The 20676-nt window shown below is 40.3% G+C and overlaps 1 protein-coding gene across 1 annotated transcript; it reads left to right on the top strand.

Moving 5' to 3' along the window:
• The first annotated feature begins 19 nt into the window (after nt 1-19).
• Nucleotides 20-20218, top strand: LOC117299483 (nuclear pore glycoprotein p62-like). The gene is made up of 15 exons (XM_033783025.1): nt 20-139; nt 1117-1380; nt 2899-3030; nt 8617-8727; nt 9536-9718; nt 10450-10890; nt 11989-12102; nt 13421-13480; nt 13870-13906; nt 14914-15088; nt 16336-16385; nt 16923-17060; nt 17607-17718; nt 19012-19078; nt 19897-20218. The coding sequence occupies exons 2-15, from the start codon at nt 1167-1169 to the stop codon at nt 19986-19988; spliced, it is 1926 nt and encodes a 641-aa protein (XP_033638916.1). The 5' UTR covers nt 20-139; nt 1117-1166; the 3' UTR covers nt 19989-20218.
• Nucleotides 20219-20676: the final 458 nt, after the last annotated feature.

The following is a 20676-nucleotide window of genomic DNA, read 5'->3' as shown; positions in this document are numbered from 1 at the left end:
CGCCTATTGAGGGCGCCCTTTAACAAGCCTGTTAAAAAAAAGTTTACTCGCGCGTGTTCTGTCCTTCAAGTTTCACTTGGACGACTGTCTTCTCGTTTGTCAATCTTCAAATGATTGTGAAACTGGTCAAAAAAGAAAGGTAAGTTATTTATTGTTACTTTCACAGTGAAGAAGTGAGGACTTCATTTTCAGTCTAATGCTTCTGCGACCGTCTACTGACTGTCGACCAACAATGTTGTTGCGGCCGGCGATTTACACTAGACTTCGCTTTGTGGAGACAACTCGACCGACGAACGTCATTGACTGAGATATAAAAATTGTTTTTGTTTTATTGCACTAAAACATACGAACATTTAACGTACACGAAGTTTGCTGTATATACAGGCTAGTTATGGTTATATTAACTTGATTAATTAAAATCCAATTTATATTTAAAATTTAAAATTAAAGTTTCATTTTTACTACATTTAAAAAAAAATAATAATAACATTACTTTATTAATAATACTTATTATTTAAAGGCAGTGAACACTATTGGTAATTGTCAAAGACCAGTCTTCTCACTTGGTGTGTGTATCTCAACATATATGCATAAAATGACAAACCTGTGAAACCTTGAGCTCAATCGGTCGTCGAAGTTGCGAGATAATATTTAATGAAAGAAAAATAACCCTTGTCACACGAAGTTGTGTGCGTTTAGATGGTTGATTTCGAGACCTCAAGTTCTAAACTTGACTCTTGAGGTCTTGAAATCAAATTCGTGGAAAACAACTTCTTTCTCGAAAACTATGGTACTTCAGAGGGAGCCATTTCTCACGATGTTTTAAACCATCAACCTCTCCCCATTACTCATCACCAAGAAAGGTTTTATGGCAATAATTATTTTGAGTAATTACCAATAGTGTCCACTGCCTTTAATAGTGCGATCCCTTCCAGAGTCTGCACAATGATTCCTGAACTTTGTCTGAAAAGTAATTTCATGACAATATATGATCAATGAAAATTTTTATTCATACATATTATTCATACATATTTTTTGTGAAGTTTGACAAAATTTAATACTTTTCCTCCATGCACTACATAATGTAGGACCTTTTGACTGCTTATAATTATACAGGTCGAATAACACCCAACGCCTAACAGTAACACACTAGTTTGTCATCCACGATGTCCAATCCACCGGCCAATCTCTTCGGTGCCCAACCTTCCACAGGAGGAGCAGGAGGGGGCTTTTCATTTGGGGGCACCCCCGCTGCAGCCCCCGGTGGTTTCTCCTTTGGAGCTGCACCCACTGCTAACACTACGGCAGCGGCAGGTACCACTGCCGCTGCGGGGGCCGGTACGGGTGGATTCTCATTCGGAGGGTCATCAGGCTTTAAAGGTAAATTGAACTGGATTTTTTTTAATAGTATTTAAAATAGTATTCAACCATATGTACATCCTCTGCCTTGTCATTGTGTCAAGTAGTCTTTATATTTTTAAATTATTGTATTGTACATTTCTCATAATATTTTCATATGGAGCTGGTCTGCCACTGTAATTGCCTGCAAAGGATGATCACGTTTTTTTAAATTGAATTGAATTGAATTGAATTAAAATCGTTTAGTGATCGAAAATGTCACCGCAACCAGAGGCCGAATTTAAGAGATTTTTTTACAGTTAAGAAACTATAATATAAAGAACACCAACTTTAGCTCAAATTAAGCACACCAACGTGGTTTGCGCTAGTTTGGTGAATGAATTGCCTTGGTCGTTGCCTTGGTGCCCCTTGAAATGTCCCAATAGAAAAGTTCCTCATAGGGTGCCCTTGATTTTAAGACCTTGAATTATAAATCTGAGGTCTCGAAATCAAATTCGAGGAAAATTTCTTCGTTCTCGAGAACTACATCTCTTCAGAGGGAGCCGTTTCTCACACTATTTTATACTATCAACCTCTCTCTCCCCATTACTCGTTACCAAGACAGGTTTTATGCTAATAATTATTTTGAGTAATTACCAATAGTGTCCTCTGCCTTTAAAGGTTTTTTGGTACTTTGTAACACAAAACACAATCTCCACAGATTTACATTAAACTTACACCGTTTGAAGATAATGATAGTAGAAAGCGTACCTTAAAATGTTAGTCGCTGAGGTGCTTTGGTTTTTGAGAAATGAGTAAACAATGTCATGAAAATATGTTTAAATTGACAAACCTGGAGCAGTTTGAGATTGATCGGCCATCTGGGTTACAAATTTTGCATTGCATCGATGCCAAAATAAAAATGAATAAAACGCTCACTGAGCGATAAGCTCTAAACGCGAAATTAGGTTATTTATTTCTCATCAAATATGACATTTCAGAGAGAAATATTTCAAGAGACATTTTCTACTATCATCATCATTAGACCGTGTAAGTTTTATGTAAATCTGTGACCTTCACAATTTTTGTTTCTTACCAATTCTGTAACGTTCCTTTAAGTGTAGATTCGTAACATAATCTACAGAGTGTAGTTTCATTACAAACTCATAGTTAATAGTTCAACTTGAAAATAACTTTCTTTCGTAACTGAAAGATAGCATGAAGTGCAACAAAGCATAGCTGAAAATATGTTATCTTTCAATGTACGAAAACATTTTCCAGTTTAGAAAAATCGCTTTAACAAAATTTAAATGTTAGCTGAGCAAACTGGCGTTGTACTCGATAATGTTGCAAGCATTAAAGTTAAGTATACCTATTTTTTTGTGTAAAACAATTTTAAAACGTGACCAACCGTCGTTTGAAAAGGCTACTGTACACATGTATCTTTGCTATAACTGTATAATCTGCATGGTGTGTGTGGAAACAATATTGAAGAACTGAAAGTTTTTTCCCCAGACGTTGATGTTTTAAACTTTTTTTTCCCCCTCTTCTGTTTTCAAGCTGGTGCTCCGGCAACTACAGCAGGTGTGGCGGGTGGTTTTAGCTTCGGGGGCGCGGCCCAGCCCTCGGCGACGCTCGGTTCCACGCCCGCAGCTACTGGATTTGGATTAGGTGCCCCTGCTAAACCCACAGGTAACTGTCTCAAATTACGGTCCATAAAACTTTTGCAGGGCTGGGTCCAATTTCATAGAGCTGCTAAGCACACAAATTTGCTTAGCATGAAATGTCTTCCTTGATACAAAACAGGATTACCAACCAAATGTCCATATGTTGTATAGAAATATTGCTTGTTACTGGTATTCAGCTGTTGTTATCTTTTCCTGAAAATCAGGTGGAAACTTGGATGGTAATCCTGTTTTTATCAAAGAAGAAATTTCATGCTTAGCAAATTTTTGTGCTAAGCAGCTCTATGAAATTTGGCCCAGATACTTCACGGAGGCAACAAAGGTGGTTGCCTCCTCGCCACCTGGTCATTGCCTTGGTGCCCTTGAAATGCTTCGCCAGTAGACATTTATAATTTCCTCATAGGGTGCCCTTTACCAAGGAGAAAATGCCATGGTGCCCTTGCCCTTACCTGTGGAACTTAAAGCTAGGATAAACTTTGCCAGCCTGCAATATGTAATAAATGCATCAACTTGGTGCACAGTCAACCCTCCTTTCATGTAGCCACTTTTTGTGCTTAAAAGCAGCTCTATGAAATTGAGCGATCCATTAGGCTCCGACCCATTACATATTGACCAATGACAACGCAACAAAGGTCCGACACGCGTGCGCGTATCTTGGCGCGCGTGGCAGAGTTGTGCAGAAAGGCATTGGAGAGCCCCGCATATTCTTGCTCACACGTGCAGAGGGGCGGAGCCTACTGGATTGGTCTTTTTGGCCCTAGTGTCTAGATTTAGGGTTGTTGATAGCAGGCCCAACCATTCGTCTCGTACAAGCAGTCGAGGTTTCTCCAGGCGTCGCTATTATCATCATCACAGTAAATCTGTATCACCTGGTAGCTGCCAGAAGTAAAAAGGATGTAAGATTCACTGTTGCCTTGGCTCAGTGCAGCCAGCATGTGACAGAAGTTATGATATGTTGCCATGGTGTCAACTGGAACTGTAGCTTCAATTGTGTCTAGAGGCAAATATGTTGGAGTTTCTGCCGTTGGTGCTGAAACGTTCAAGGCGACATCGGCTGGAACTGTCCAGTTGTAGTCTACAAAGGTAGGGGCTGAAGAGGTTTCAGCATCGTTGCCTGGTTCTGAAACGGTTGTGTTGACCTTGTTGGCGTCAGGAGTTGAAGGTGTTGGCAAGTCCGAGATTTCACCGCTGTCGTAGTAAGTACTTCCAGGGGTCTCCACGAAGTCAGCGGGACGTCCTTTCCTGGTGTCGCTGTTCAACTCGCATACGAAGGTACCCAGATCGTAGTTGAACGATGTACATTTGGAGTTCATGAAACATTGGCGGCCGCACTCAACTGGAGAGGGCACCGTCTCCCAGTGAAAGACGTGGTTCCTCAAGGATCCGTTTTCAGCCAGGTGGAAGGTTTGTGTGAGCCTTCCTCTGCACTGACTGTGACAATCTTTAAGCAAAATGGTCATAAATATCAAAGCCAGTGGTAGTGAACGCATGGTGAAGCTTGTGGGGGGGGGCTACGGTGTTTGAGCTAACAGCTTTTCCAAGCAGGTGTATTTTGGCTCCAAAACAGTACAAATTCTGCACCTTGATTTAAAAACCTTTTATTTTTCTGCTTGCTGAGGGGTGTAAGTTTTGAGCTGGGGTTCCGCAAGGATCCGTTTTAAGTCTGCTGCAAGGTCTTGTATAATAATTGGTTGATTCTACATGGTTCTAGTTAATCAAGTCCTACATAGCTCATCCACAGACGTGAGAGCTGGGGTTCCACAAGGATCTGTTTTCAGTCTGCTGCAATGTCTCCCGGAACAATTGATTGTTAAATCAAGTCATACACAGCTCATCCACAGTTTTGAGAGCTGGGGTTCTGCAAAGATCGGTTTTCAGTCAGCTGCAAGGTCTTGTAAAACAATTGATTGTTTCTAGTTGATCAAGTCCAATGTCAGCTCATCCGTAGTTGTGAGAGCTACAAGTAGGGTTCTGCAAGGATCTGTATTTATCCTTTAATTGTGTCAGTCGGTGTATGCTCTCTCTTAGAATAGCAACCATACACTAGTATGTGCAACTACTGAGCAGCCTGGAACTTCAAGCGCAATGAAATAGCGTATCAGCCGGACGACTTCTGCCAATCCAGTCTGGCTGCAAATTGAGCGAAAGCTTCCAGACTCACAACGGGAGCTGGCGAGAGGGATTATGTCTGAAAGCTTAATAACCCCTGTCAAATTTACTTTACTTAAAAGAATTGCACTATTAATGAACTGTCCATAATTACCTTCATTCCATTTGGACTGCCTTTAAAGGAAAGGTACATGTTTGGTAATTGTCAAAGACCAGTGTTCTCACTTGATGTATCCCATCATAAGCATAAAATAACAAGCCTGTGAAAATTTGGGCTCAATTTATCATCGAAGTTGCGAGAACATGATGACAGAAAAAACACCCTTGTTGGACGAATTTGTGTGCTTTCAGATAAGAATAAAAGAAATAACCTCTTTCTCAAAAACAACGTTACTTCAAAGGTAGTCGTTTTTCACAATGTTTTATACTATCAACCTCTCCCCATTACTTGTTACCAAGTAAGGTTTTATATTAGTATTTGTTTTGAGTAATTGTTTTGAGTACTTTGTGTACCTTCCCTTTAAGTACATTATACAAGACGAGTATAATGTACATGTTGAAATATTTATTCAGTCAGTACTTACAGCAACCCTTAAAGGAATACGTTGCCTTGGATCGGACGAGTTGGTCTATAAGCTTGTGTAACCGTGTGTTATAAAATGCATATGACTGGAAAGTAGATTTTAAACAGCTACCTGAGCGGAATGTTTTCAACAGAAATGGTATTTTTACTTGTTTATAATGCACTTGTTCACCATTTTAATGTAATTTTGATATGTGTACACTTCTGAACTTTTTGTAATTATCGAGTAAAAAATCAGGCCCCTACCTAAAGGTTTTTTGAAAAACTATAAAACACTTCTGCCGTTGAGAGCGGGCGTCAAAGGACAATGCTGCTGACGTCATATGTGGGAGTTTGTTTTGTTATACATCCACGCTGCAACAAAGCGGCTTTATCTACTTATGACGTTTTTAGAGTGATTACGTAACGGGGCTTTTCGCAAATCTCGCAAAAAAGCTCAGGACAAGGGCATACAAAATGATTGTTTTTTTACACAATTGAAACCTATTTATAATCATATGACTCGATTTCCTTATTCATCGAAAACATTTTAAGTGGAATTCAGCAAAGTTCATGACTTGACATTTTCGTTCAAGCAGGTCTTTAAAGTAGAATACAATGATCCACACTAATTTGCCTCGAAATTGCGTGGTTTTCCTTTTACTTTGCGAACTAACACGTTCGGCCATTTATGGGAGTCAAAAATTTGACTCCCATAAATGGCCGACCGTGTTTAGTTGAAGAGGTAAAAGAAAAACCATGCAATTTTTGTTTGTGTGGAGCATTGTATTCTACTTTTACAACGTCTTTCCAAATGCGTTTTATAACAAGCAGTTACAAACGCTTTTCAAAGACCATCTGGTCCGATCCGAGGCAACGTGTTCCTTTAATGTGTGTTTAATTATGTATTCAGTACTTTACAGTCAACACTTGACTCTTTCAGTGCCGTGGTCGTCACGTTCGATACATTATACTAGTTTATGTGTTCCGAAAGCGACATTATCGTACTTGTGCTCAAAAAGTTACAATTTGTTATGCATGACGGCATTTTGTAGTTTGCCAATAATAATAAAAACCATCAAACTGTCAATAAAACCCACTACTCAGTGGTTAATTATGAATAGAAAACAGGCAATTAGCGTCCACTGAAATGATGTTATTTGAAGGCATTTTAACTTGAAAAAGTGCAAGTAAAGGTTCTTTTTGTGAGGCCTTAGCTTAAAGCCACTATACACTTTCGGTAAACAGTATTGCCCAAGTCCCACACTTCGTGTATCACAACTTATATAAAATAACAAACCTGTGAAAATTAAGCCTCAGTCGGTCATCGAAGTCGGGAGAAAATAACGGGAAAACCCACCCTTGGTTTCCGCACGTTTCGCCGTGTCATGACATGTGTTTAAAATAAATCCGTAATTCTTGCTATCGAGAATTGATATTGTTTTAATGTTTTCTCAAAAAGTAAAGCATTTCATGGAATAATATTTCAAGAGAAGTCTTTCACCATTACCTTCTGTAAACCCTGTAAATTATTTGTAAATCTGTGAACTTTTTTTTTTTTGTACCGAAAATGTATAATGGCTTTAAAGTGAAGGTATGCGTTAGTTTGGTAATCACCCTTAAAATTAATGGCACTAAAAACCTGTGGTTAGAAGTCTACAGCAAATCTACATTTTTCAGATTGTGTTTTCCTATTGGAGATGTTTTTTTCCTGCGTGGATTTTCGCTCCATATTTTTGAAAATTTGCATGGTTGTCGTGACCTGGCCCCAGTTTCATAGAGCTGCTTTTAAGCACAAAAAGTATAACCATTAAATGAACACGTTGCCCTGAATCGGTCGAGTTGGTCTTTGAAAAGCATTTGTAGCCGTTTGTTATAAAATGCATATGGGTGGAAAGATGTTGTTAAAGTAGAATACAATGATCCACACAATCATGCCTCGAAATTGCGATGTTTTCCTTTTACATCATCGACTAACATGGTCGGCAATTTATGGGTGTCAAATTTTTGACTCCCATAAATGGCCGACCATGTTTATTCGCAAAGAAAAAGGAAAACCACGCAATTTCGAGGCAATGTTGTGTGGATCACAAACGGTTACAAACGCTTTTTATAGACCAACTCGTCTGATCCAAGGCAACATGTTCCTTTAACAATTTTTACGAAATAATTTGTTTTCTTGGTCAAATAAAATTGAATCATTTGGGTTCTCATATTTGATAGATCAAGTCACGCATACAGGAATTTTTTTCCCCGTTTATTAAATTGTTTTGTTGTCATCCAAATATATTATAACTTTCACCCAGCACAGTCGTGTTTAATTCCTCGCTTGAATATGCTCTTTGTGCACAAATGAAATAATACATTACGACGCCCAAAGCATAAGCACGTTTTGTAAATTGTCCTTGTCTTTAAGGTAGAGGAAAACAAAGCTTTTGCTTCTTCTTTTTCCTACATGTTAACGTCAAGCTATTTTCTATTTTTTGTTCATTAAGTTTTCCTTAGTACAAGTTATGACATGTTTTCTAAACAATGTTATCACAATGAATTGATTGATATAATGTAGGATTTTAGGCATTGCATGGTGAGGTATCAATGTATATTTGGTTTGCGGTAACACCATGTGTGTGTATCTACTTGCCAGGTAGAGTTGTTCTTAGGGAACTGTCTTGCTTTATTCTACTGCCGTGGAGTAGATAATCGGAGGTTCCGGAGACTCCTCAGTTCTGGAGAAGTCTCCGGAACCTCCGATTATCTACTCCACGGCAGTAGAATAAAGCAAGACAGTTCCCTAAGAACAACTCTACCTGGCAAGTAGATACACACACATGGTGTTACCGCAAACCAAATATGAATTGATTGATGTTGACATGAAATAAATGTATCTGAAATTAAAATATTTTTTGTATTATCATGTCATAGGTGGATTGGGTTTTGGGTCACAGCCAGTTGCTGCAGTCGCACCAAACACGACTGCAGCAGCTGCACCTGCAGCTGGCTTTGGACTCGGTGCCGCCAGCAGCAAGCCAGCAGGTAAGCTCTTTATTCCGCAGTTCGTGTTTTACCAGAATAAGGTACCAGCTATAGTACTATGTTCTTGGTATCCTGCTCATTTCTTCTTAGCAGACAAATGATAAGCAATATTTTCAATTCTGCTTAAAGGCACTGGACACTTTAGGTAATTACTCAAGACAGTTAGCATAAAAACTTACTTGGTAACGAGCAATGGAGAGCTTATTAATTTTGGTTTTTACCCATACACCGATGTGTGTTAGCACTGTATACTCAGTACTTTCCCGAGTCCTGTGAAAAAAATATCACAGGCATGTTACTCGGGTGGGATTCGAACCCACGACCCTTGCAATTCTAGAGCAGTGTCTTACCAACTAGACTACCGAGGTTGCCCGGTAGCTAGAATGGAGAGCTGTTGATAGTATGAAACAATTTCCCACTCAAAGAATTCATCTGAAAGCACACAAATTTGTGCAACAAGGGCGTTTTTTCTTTCATTTACTCTCTGGCAACTTCGATGACCAATTGAACACCACTTACTGGTCTTTGACAATTACCAAACATGTCCAGTGCCTTAAGGCCGAGTCACACTGCAGCGATAACGAAAACGATAATGATCACGACGCAAACAGAACGCATTCTATTGGTTGAGTTGCTTGACGCAGAATACGCACATGCCCATTCAACCAATAGAATGCGTTCTCTTTGCGTCGTTATCGTTAGTATTCTCAATATGGCTGCAGTGGGACCGGGCCTTTAAGATGCTCTCTGAAATTTGGCCCCGTTGGTTTAAAGTTTAATAAAAAATGCTTTTGCGTCTTTTGAGCAGGTCAGGGGTTCTCTTTCGGAGGTGGGGCAGCCACACCAGCATCCAGTGGGGTTAGTTTTGGCGGAACAACGGCACCCAGTAGTCTGGGGTTTGGAGGGACACTCGGCGGTCAAGCACCGGGTGCGGGTGGATTCAGCCTGGGCACCATCCAACCAGGAACGGGAGGAAATGTGCTAAATCTGAGTATGAATATATATTAATGTCCATTGTTTTTGTAATTAATCACTAGATTCTTTGAATGTTGTTGTTGTTTAAAAAAATTGCCCAGAAATGGAAACCGCATATTTGTAAATCGAGCAGCAAATGTTTTGTTTGACCAAGTGGTCTAATTCGCCAGACCTAAGCTTTGGGCCCAATTTCATAGCACTGCTTAGGGGCCGTTTTTTTGCTTACTGTGCGATCTTCATTTCATATTGACGTAACAATACAAATACATGGTAAACACGCAATATGGCAGCCTAATTTTTCTGCTAATCTGTGAAAAACGCTTGCACCTAAGCAAATTTTTTTTTCTACCGTAAGCATGAAAATTTGCTTACCGTTTAGCAGCGCTATGAAATTGGGCCCTGGTGTTGTCGGCAGCAGAGTGTGGGTTCGAATCATGGTCATGACACTTTGTGTCCTTGAGCAAGGCACTTTACCACGATTGCTTCATTAAAAGTTGGGAAGGTATTACATTCTGTTCTACCAGCTAGGCTCCTAGTGGATGATACCCATGTGCGGCCATTTTGTAAGTTGACAAAACAGCAGCCTGTTGTGTTCGATAAACACAAACTCCAACGTGTACTTCATATTCAACGCGCGTACAGAATGGCGCGCGAGTCTCCTTGCGGTCCTGTCGTGTTTGTGCAAGCAGCATCACCAGTGCGCCCACTAGTTCTTATAAATAACTCTATGTTCCTTGCACACTACAGATACCTCAGCAACCACGGCAGCAACCACTGCCAGTCTCAACCTAGGTCTGGGTGCTAAACCACTCAGCTTCGGTACTCCAGTCGCAACAGCAACACCAACCAGCGCCACCGCTGCTGCCACTTCAGCAGGACAAGTGTTGGGTTTCGGGGCTAAGCCCGCGACGACAGCGTCCCTAGGGCTCGGTGGGGGTGCCTCACTTGGGCTCGGAGGGGGTGCCTCTCTCGGGCTCGGTGGGGGTACCTCTCTCGGGCTCGGTGGGGGTACCTCTCTCGGGCTCGGTGGCGGTGCCTCTCTTGGTTTCGGTGCCACACCCACCACTGCTGGGGCGACCGCCGCAGGGCAGGGGATTTCCTTCGGGGGCAAGCCGGTAACTTCAGCCGCATCTCTCGGAATGGGGACGGCTGCAAAGTCTCTCGGATTTGCCACACCAACATCAGCTGGTAAGTTTCTTGGGCAAGTATGGGTTAATTTGATTGTATACAACTATTTTTTACATAGGATTTTAAAAACAATAGATCAATTCCAAAAAACAAAGAAAGGTATATTTGTGTGTTTAAAGGCAATGACACTATTGATAATTACTATATTAGCAGAAAACCTTACTTGATAACGAGTAATGGGCACCTAGTGATAGTACAAAACATTGTGAGAATCGGCTCCCTATGGGGTGGAATACTTTTCAAGAAGGAGATTATTTTCCACAAATTTGATTTCGAGACCTCGCATTTAGAATTTGAGGTCTCGAAATCAAGCATCTGAAAGCACACAACTTCATGTGACAAGGGTGTTTCTCACATTTAGAATTGGAGGTTTTAAAATCAAGCATCTGAAAGCACACAACTTCATGTGACAAGGGTGTTTCTCACATTTAGAATTGGAGGTTTTAAAATCAAGAATCTGAAAGCACACAACTTTGTGTGACAAAGGTGTTTTTCCTGTCATTATTTTATCAAAACTTCGATGACCGATTGAACTCAAATTTTCACAGGTTTGTTATTTCATGCATATGTTGAGGTACATGTACAGCAAGTGAGAAGACTGGTCTTTTTAAAGACAATTACCAATAGTGTCCAGTGTCTTTAAAACAACCCTTGGTATTTATCGTTAAAGCCATTGGACCCTTTCGGTAAACAGTGTTGTCCAAGGCCCACACTTTGTGTACCACAACTTCTATATCAAATAACAAACCTGTGAAAATTTAGGCTCAATCGGTCATCGGAGTCGGGAGAAAACAACGGAAAACCCACCATTGTTTCCGCGCGTTTCGCCGTGTCATGACATGTGTTTCAAATAAATCCGTAATTCTCGTTAACGAGAATTTATATTGTTTTGCTGTTTTCTCAAAAAGTAAAGCATTTCATGGACTAATATTTCAAGAGAAGTCTTCCACCATTGCCTTCTGTAAACCCTGTAAGTTATTTGTAAATCTGTGATATTTTTTTTTTTTTCTCTGAACCGAAAGGGTCAAATGGCTTTAACACCCAATCTTTTTTAGAATTTTCCTTTAAACATTGTGATTTTATTTTTGTCTCTTTAAGGAATGGGCTTGGGCCTAGGTGCAGCTGGGAAGCCGACAGAAGGGCTCAGCACACTACTGGGTAAACCAACGACGACTGCAGCTGCCAGCGCCGCAGGGACTGGACTATCACTCAGTAAGTAGGAGTAATTTTTATTTAGTGGTTTGAAACTTCTAAAGCAAAAATTTGACCAGAACTTGAAGGAATATTACAGAATTGGTTTTTGCTGATGAAACAGTTGCTGGCAATGTAAGCACTTTATGTAACCCACCATATACATTAATTGACAAGTTTGAGATTGATCGGTTATCTGGGTCACGAGAAAATAGTGAAAAACTGATAATACATTTTGCATTGCATCGATGCCAAAACAAAAACGAATAAAATGCTCAATTAGATTATTTGTTTCTCATCAAATATGACATTTCAGACAGAAATATTTCAAGGGATGTTTTCTTCAATCAGCATCATTAGACCGTGTAAGTTTTATGTAAATCTGTGATCTTCACGCATTTTTTGTTTCTAACCAAATCTGTAACGTTCCTTTATATGCTCTGTACACTATTGGTAATTGTCAAAGACTAGTCTTCTAACTTTGTGTATTTCAACATATGCATAAAATAACAAACCTGTGAAAATTTGAGCTCAATCGGTCGTTGAAGTTGCGAGATAATAATGAAAGAAAAAACACCCTTGTCAGACACACGAAGTTGTGTGCTTTCAGATGCTTGATTTCGAGACCTCAATATCTAAATCTGAAGTCTCGAAATCAAATTCTTGGATTATTACTTCTTTCTCAAAAACTACGTTACTTCAGAGGGAGCCGTTTCTCACAATGTTTTATACTATCAACAGCTCCCCATTACTCGTTACCAAGTCATGCTTTATGCTAATTATTTTTAGTAACTATCCACTGCCTTTAAAAGTACCTCACTTTGTTTTAAGAGTGAATGTGACCCACTCTGTGAAAATGAGTCAGATGTGGCCTTATGCAATATTACGTTATGTTTTTTTTCTTTTTAAGATCTTTAGTTGCATGGTTAACCTTTAGAACACTTACTTTTAGGCAATAAAGCTATGAATACAACAATTTTGTGATCATACTTATGTCTAATTTGTATCCTTTTGCACACAATGGTAGTTTAAAATATCATTTTACTTGTAATTCGTTTTTTCACAAAAACTGGTGTAGTGGCTAATTTCAAACGGGAGTAACTCAGCAACGCGATACGCCCCAAAGCTTAGACATTTACCAAATTACTGCTGCTGATGTGTTCTTTCCAGCCATGCATATAACTCCATTTCTGAAATTGCCTACATCTGACTCATTTTCACAGAGCAGGTCACAAATGATGTTTTACCTTGGTTTTGAGTCTGATGAATGAATATCTTTTCTTTTGCACAATTGGCAAATTTCATTGGAATGGGTTTATTGCAATTTGTCCTTTTACAGGTATCCCATCAGCCACCAGTACAGCTGCAACAGCAAAGAGCACGACTGGCCTCTCACTCGGTAAGGCTGCTTACGATACGTTAAAATTGCTTTGTTATCACACTTTTTGAGTTTTACAATTTTACTAAAACATACAACAGATCAAAAGTCTATTGAGTAATTCCAATTAACCATTATTGCTTGTACTTTTGATGGAATATTAATTAAGCCGTAGGTCCTATGTATTAAAGATTGTTAGTGCGTGAAAAGGAACCATGAAGAGTAGGGGTTAACCCTGGTGTTTCTGGTTCACATAGCAAGCACCCCGGAAAAAAATAATTGTAGCCCACACCTTGAATTGGCCTTCAGGCCTTGTGTTCTTGCGACTTGCATAGAAAACAATAATAAAAAAATCTTTGGATAAAGATTAAAAATGTATCACCTATTCTCTCAACTTTGTCTTCTTGTAGGTGGATTGGGTGCTACTACTACAGCAGCCAAACCAGGGTAAGTTGTTTACTTTGTTAAAATTGCAAGACCCAATTTTTGCTGGAGGAATCGAATATGGCTTTATCAAGTAATTCGGTCTTGCATGAGGGTGGCCAGTTCGTCTGTTGATTCTTCTTCTTCTTCTTCCGTAAAAGTACAGTCCACCATCAGGGGCCAATTTCATGGCTCTGCTTACCGCGGAATTCTGCGCTTCACGATTCCCGCTTACGTGTAAGCGCCGATTTTCTGCGCTAGCCTTGTAAGCGTAGAATCCCTAGTCAGCACGCGCAGAAGCCAAAATTCGCCGCTAACCCGTGAAATACGCTTCCTGTAAGCACGGAATTCCCTGCTTCCGTAAGCACCGATTCTGTGCAAGCAAAGCCATGAACTTGGGCCCTGGTGTATTACGTACTCTTGTTGTTGTGTACATGCGAGGGTGTGGATGTATACAGTGCAGGTGGGTGAACAGTGAAGTAGAGTGTGGCTAAAAACAGCTACACAGGTGTCCTTTTGCAGCACCCTGGTGTGAGAAATTGTAGATCTTCCATGTCTCACTGTGTTCGTGAGTTGGTTATCGGAGAATGACTTTGTGTGCCTCCAACTCCGGATGCCTGTAACAGTGGCCTGCTAACTGCATCGGACGGGCTGCGATTTTGTCTCCGACCCTAGGGAGGTCGCCATATAGGTTGTCCTTGGTTATGTGGTCTTCCCAGGCTACAATGAGCGCTACTAGGAGAGTGCATGTGTAGCATCCATCGAACGACTTCTCGAAAAAAAAAAGACAAAAGTTTTGCGGTAACAATTTTTGCGGTAACAACATGTAATGACTATCTCTAAATGAGTTGGGGTGGTTCAGAAAAGAACCGTTGGTTTCAACTCGACGTTTCGATCAGTATGCTCTGATCGTCTTCTGGAAAAGAAAAAAAAAGAAGGAAAAAAAAAGTTAAAAGCAAACCCTGGTGTTGGTAATCCTGTCAATTTCACTGATAAACATTCACCATTTGTATAATATCTAATTCCTACAGAGCAACTACTGGGACTGCCGCCCCAACGACCCACGGCCCCACCATGAGCTACCATCAACTAGAGCAGAACATCAACAAGTGGACGGTAAATCTTGAAGATCAAGAGTCCATCTTCCTCAAACAGGCAACGCAGGTCAACGCCTGGGACAGAATGCTCATGGAAAACGGAGAAACGGTAAAGGAAGTTTCCATTCTTGCAAAAATAAATTTTCCTTCAGAGAGATAAGGGATGCCTGTCGGGGATGTGAGGCTCGCCACTTTTGCAACTCGAGCGTGTGATCTGCACAGTAGAACCCTGTTACACAAGTTTTTACACAAATTTTTGAGATCTCATTAGTCCCACAGACATTGCTTTAAAGCCATTGGACACTTGCGGTAAACAGTGTTGTCCAAAGGCCCACACTTTGTGTATCACAACTTAAATATAAAACAACAAACCTGTGAAAATTTAGGCTCAATTGGTCATCGGAGTTGGGAGAAAGTAACGGGAAAACCCACCCTTGTTTACGCACGTTTCGCCGTGTCATGACATGTGTTTAAAATAAATCCGTAAATCTCAATATTGAGAATTGATAATTGTTTTAAGTTGTTTTCTCAAAAAGTAAAGCATTTCATGGAATAATATTTCAAGAGAAGTCTTTCACCATTACCTTGTGTAAACCCTGTAAGTTTTTTTCTGTTCCGAAAGTGTCCAATGGCTTTAACAAGTGAAGGAAACAAGCTCGCGGTGTCCAAAGGTTCGAATATGCGCAAAACTTTCACATTCTATAACGAACATCGCCTGATCCATGAATTTTGTTTTGTAATTGTAGTCCTTCAATATAGTAAATTGTGGTACCCCAAACAAAGACAAATGGCATCGCTGAGTTTAATGCTATGAAGGGCACCCTCTTTTGACTCCCTTGTTTCACTCAGCGCCCTCATTGAATGCTCCGTTTGTCATCACATAGACTGGGCCCCTCTCTTTATCCGCTAGGATAAAGAGAGGTACTTGCTATTCAGATCCAGTGATTCCATTGGATACAATGATATCATTGGATAAATGCAGTGACTAAAATAAAAGCCACTGTATCTGAGTTTGTTTTGATTGGTCTGAGGTCACCACGGACGACCAATCAAAACACATGGAAAGCTTGCATGCTGTGTCCACGTATGTGTGTATTGTATACAGTATAAGCATGTGCATCTTGCATGTTGTGTTGGTGTAGAGTTTAACTACGTATCTCTATGTGAAATGAATGTAGGTCAAAGGTGGATGTACACGCCTGCTGGAGGCCGGTCTCTGGCGCCCTTCACGACCCTCGAAGTATGACGTCAGATGTTCAGGCTTGTAAAACATTCTTTAAAAAAATTATTCCCTAAAGATTAAAAGCGATAAATTTATGTTTTTAACTGTGAAGTTAAAATGTTTTTGTTTCTCAGATCACAGTGTTGCACAGCGACCTGGAAAAAGTGAAAACAGACCAACAAAGGTAAGTACTATTAAAGGCACTGGACACTATAAGTAATTACTCAAAATATTTGTTAGCATAAAAACTTACTTGGTAACAAATAGCTCTTCTCAGAGCCACCTTTACCCACAATAGAGACTTTTAAATTGGTTCACCGCAAACCTTACTTAGTATTTTCCATCATGCATTGCCTGAATTCTTATCCTAGGCATTACTTTGTTCTGCAGAGTATTGACCCATTTCACCTGACGTCATCATCAGAATAATCTTGGATGCACCATTTTGGTGGTCACTGTCAACGTGTGTTGTTCAGTGAAGTGCGCATTTTTAGGTGACGCGGCGTTTACACGTAAGCCTATTGACCACCAACATGGTGAGCGTGGCATCAGTCGCCGCGTGTGACGCGCATGCAAGAGGTCAATACATTATATTGTGAAGATAATGAATATTTGAAAATCAAAACTTGAGAATGGGTGGGTCAAAATAAATTTTGTAACATTGATTATTCTGATTGGTCCCAAATAAGTCCAAATTGTTTTTTTCTTTCTCAATTGACAGACTTGAGCATGAGCTAGACTTCATCATGTCCCAGCAGAGAGAGCTTGAAGACATGCTGGTACCCCTGGAGGAAGGAGTCCGTAACCAACAGCATGGATCCGTCTTCTCGCAGCACGCCGACTTGGAACGAGAGAGGACGTAAGCCACTTCTTTGCAGATTTTCTCCACAAAATTTTAGAAAGTTTACACACTTTTTGCCAGTGGCTGTGTTTACATTGAATTAGTTAATTAAACTTAATGGATGAGCTATTAATCTGCCTGCAGCAGTCGACAGCCCGACTGGGCCAAATTTCATAGCGCTGCTTAACGGTAAGCAAATTTTCATGCTCACTGTAGCAGCAAAATTTGCTAAGGTGCAAGTGTATTTCACAGGTAAGCTGAAAAAGTGGGCGACCATATTGCGCGTTTACCATGGATTTGCATTGTGACGTCATTTATTTTCGTGCGGTAAGCACCATAAGGTTAGCATGCCTTTTTGTGTGCTTACGGTTGGCAGCGCTATGAAATGGAAATCGCACAGTAAGCACAAAATCGGCCGCTAAGCAACGCTTTGAAATTGGGCCCTCATTTTTGAAAAGATTATGTCCTCTGTTTGGAAAAGAATCACATGGAGGTAACAGGTGTGAGTTGTCAGATGAAAATGACGTTTTTATTCTAACCTCTTCTTTGTTTCTTTTCCGCCAGGTATCAGCTCGCTGAGAACATAGATGGACAGCTGAAGAGGATGGTTCAAGATCTCCGAGAAATCATCGAACATCTTAACACGGCCAACGCTCCCCAAGACACCAGCGACCCTGTGAGTACACTAGTGAGCTTTAATATGAGTGGAACAAAATTCAAGTCTCTAACCTCACAATAAAACGGTGGAATGACGTCACTGTGGTTCTACATGGGTAGAGTGTCATGGCCGAGTGGTTAAGAAGATCAAAGTGAAGTCATCAGAGTGTGGGTTTGAATCCCGGTCGTGACACTTGGGTCCTTGAGCAAGATACTTAACTTTAATTGCTTCTCTCCACCCAGGGGTATAAATGGGTACCTGTGAGGGCAGAGATGGTTTTTGTGATTGGTTTAGCCGAGTAGCGCATATATTGCGCACAGGCTGTATACTCCCCAGGGAGCTGAGATGGTTTAAGGAATGATTTAAGGCCCAGTGACCAGGGGTAATAATGTGAAGCGCTTTAGGACGCCCTGGGTGTGAAAAGCGCTATATAAAAACAGGTGATTATTATTATTGAGCACCCAGCAGAGTGGATACATGTATGTGCGCATTACAAGCCTTTATTATTATTATTATTATTATTAATTATTGGCGTATCAGCCCGATTTTCTAGCTTGAGCAGGAGGAGAACCCTGCCTTGGAGGAATTTTCATCACTTAGAAGTCTCAGTGGTTTCTTTTTCGGGTTTTCAGTCCCTACCTAATTGCGTGGGTTTTCAACCCTTAGGGGTTTTCCTCCCACATCTAAAACTGAACGTTTCTTCTTGTTTCCTATCATCCTGTTATTGGCTCTAATAATAGTAATAATAATAATCAATAACATTTGTATAGCGCTTTCCACAGGCATTTCAGAGTGCTTTAACATTGTCTGAAAAGATGTGTTTTTAACCGAGTCTTGAATGAGCTGATCGAGGATGAGTCACGGATGTGAAGAGGGAGCTTGTTCCAGCAAGATGGTGCAGCTACTGAGATTGCTCTATCACCATAGCGGGTATTCGTGCATGGGCCATTGGAAAGTTGAAGACGAATGTTGGATGTTGATCGAAAGCTCATGGATGAAGTAGGCAACTTTTGTGAGATGAGACTGTCGATGTATGTGGGAGCGAAGCCATGTATCACTTTGTAAACAAGGAGAAGAATTTTGAACTGAATCCGCTTGAGAATAGGTAGCCAGTGTAGAGAACGCAGAACCGGTGTAATATGATTGACCATGTGTGCAGCAATGTTTTGTAATTCTGCTGTTAGTGTGTAACCAAATAAAATTAAGTTCAATGCTGTTTTCATCGAGTATCATCAAGAGTCTAGGCTTGGCTGTAAAGTTAGTCTTGTTTCCTTCTTTTACACAATGTTTTTGTCATCGTCATCTTTGCAGATTACACAGATTGGCAAGATATTAAATGCACACATGGACTCCCTCCAGTGGATCGACCAAAACACAGGTATTTTTATTAGATTTTATTGTTCATTTTTCGTCCTTCGGATGGGACGTAAAGCCGTTGGTCTCGTGCGTTGTGTAATGCACATTAAAGATCTCAGTAGCGCTAAGAGAAGGGGTTCGCCCCGGTGTTCCTGGCAGTGGCTGCTGAATGCACCGTAGCACATTGAAAACCCTTATAAGGTGCTACATAATTGGGTCTCAGAATTCATAACTTCAATAACCTATCTTTCTGTAAAAAAAAAAGTATATAGTTAGCGCCTTGAGTACCTTGTTATACGTGTGCTACATGAAACTTTTGTATATTTTTAATTTTTTTATTAAGGAATATAAATTTTGTTTGACCCCCACACCAATGTATGTAAAGTGCTGTAAACTGTACTTTTCCTCGAGTCGTTTGGGATAAAATCCAAATGTTTTTTACTCATGTGGGGATTCAAACTCATGTCTTTTACCATTCGAGAGCAGGGCCCAATTTCATAGAGCTGCTAAGCACAAAAATTTGCTTAGCATGAAATTTTTGCCTCGACAAAAACAGGATTTTCAGGATAAGCAAACGACAGCTGATTACCAGTAACAAGCAATATACAGCAACTAAAAATTTGGTTGGTAATCATGTTTTTATTAAGGAAGAAATTTGCTGCTAAGCAAATTTTTGTGCTTGGCAGCTCTATGAAATTTGGCCCAGATGTCTTACCACTAGACCACTAAGCTTGCCCGGTAACTAGAGGTTTTTCAAACCTTCATCTTGATGACCGAGACTCTACCTCTTCAGATGAACATTTACTTTTACCTGGCTACTACTCTCTTTTTTCTTTGCAGTTATGCTTCAACGGAAAGTGGACGAGGTCACGAAACAGAGCGAAATAGTCCGGAGGGACCAAGAGAAGAATGTCCATCTTGCGTTCGACTGACAGCGCCCTCAATGGCCAACTTTTGTAGTAAATTAATTTACAAGAATCCTGCACATATTCATCAACATACCGCACCATGTTTAGTTATGGCCTCTGGAATTCTATTTGAGGAAATTGTCTGATTTTATGGTAATGCAGGCACAGATAACAACTGCTTTTCATTGGAACAGGCATAACAATCTGATCAGTCTAAACAGTTGCGTTTTAGTCGTCATACAGTGGAGTATTTTGATGGACCCGAAATTTGGGGGAGTAATGATGGTCACTTCTTAAGTACCCATTAATTGTTATTAAATTGTTTTCGTGTATGAAACAAGGGACCCTCAAAAGTGCCTAGCACTGTGAACCTTGGCCACTTATTTCATTCCTTAATCTCAGCTCCCTGGGGAGTATACAGCCTGTGCTACCAATTATGTAGCGCACTAAGCTAAATCAATCATAAGAACCAACTCTGCACTCATAGGTTCCCATTTACCTCTTAACTACCGTATAGTTGCTCCTCAATGACAAAAGTGTCTTGACCAGGATTGGAACCCACACATTGATTGATGACTCAGCAACCAGAACTTAAGTCTGATGCATGACACGCCACTAATAAAAATACCCAAAAGAAGAATTGACAAAAAAACTTTTTATAAACATGATTTGGATTGTTTATTTTGAAATCACCTCCAACAGTTTATTTTGT

This window comes from Asterias rubens, chromosome 14, assembly GCF_902459465.1.
Source record: "Asterias rubens chromosome 14, eAstRub1.3, whole genome shotgun sequence".
Lineage (NCBI taxonomy): Eukaryota > Metazoa > Echinodermata > Asteroidea > Forcipulatida > Asteriidae > Asterias > Asterias rubens.
The sequence above is the reverse complement of the archived record's forward strand: the minus strand, read 5'-3'. Positions and strand labels throughout refer to the sequence as shown.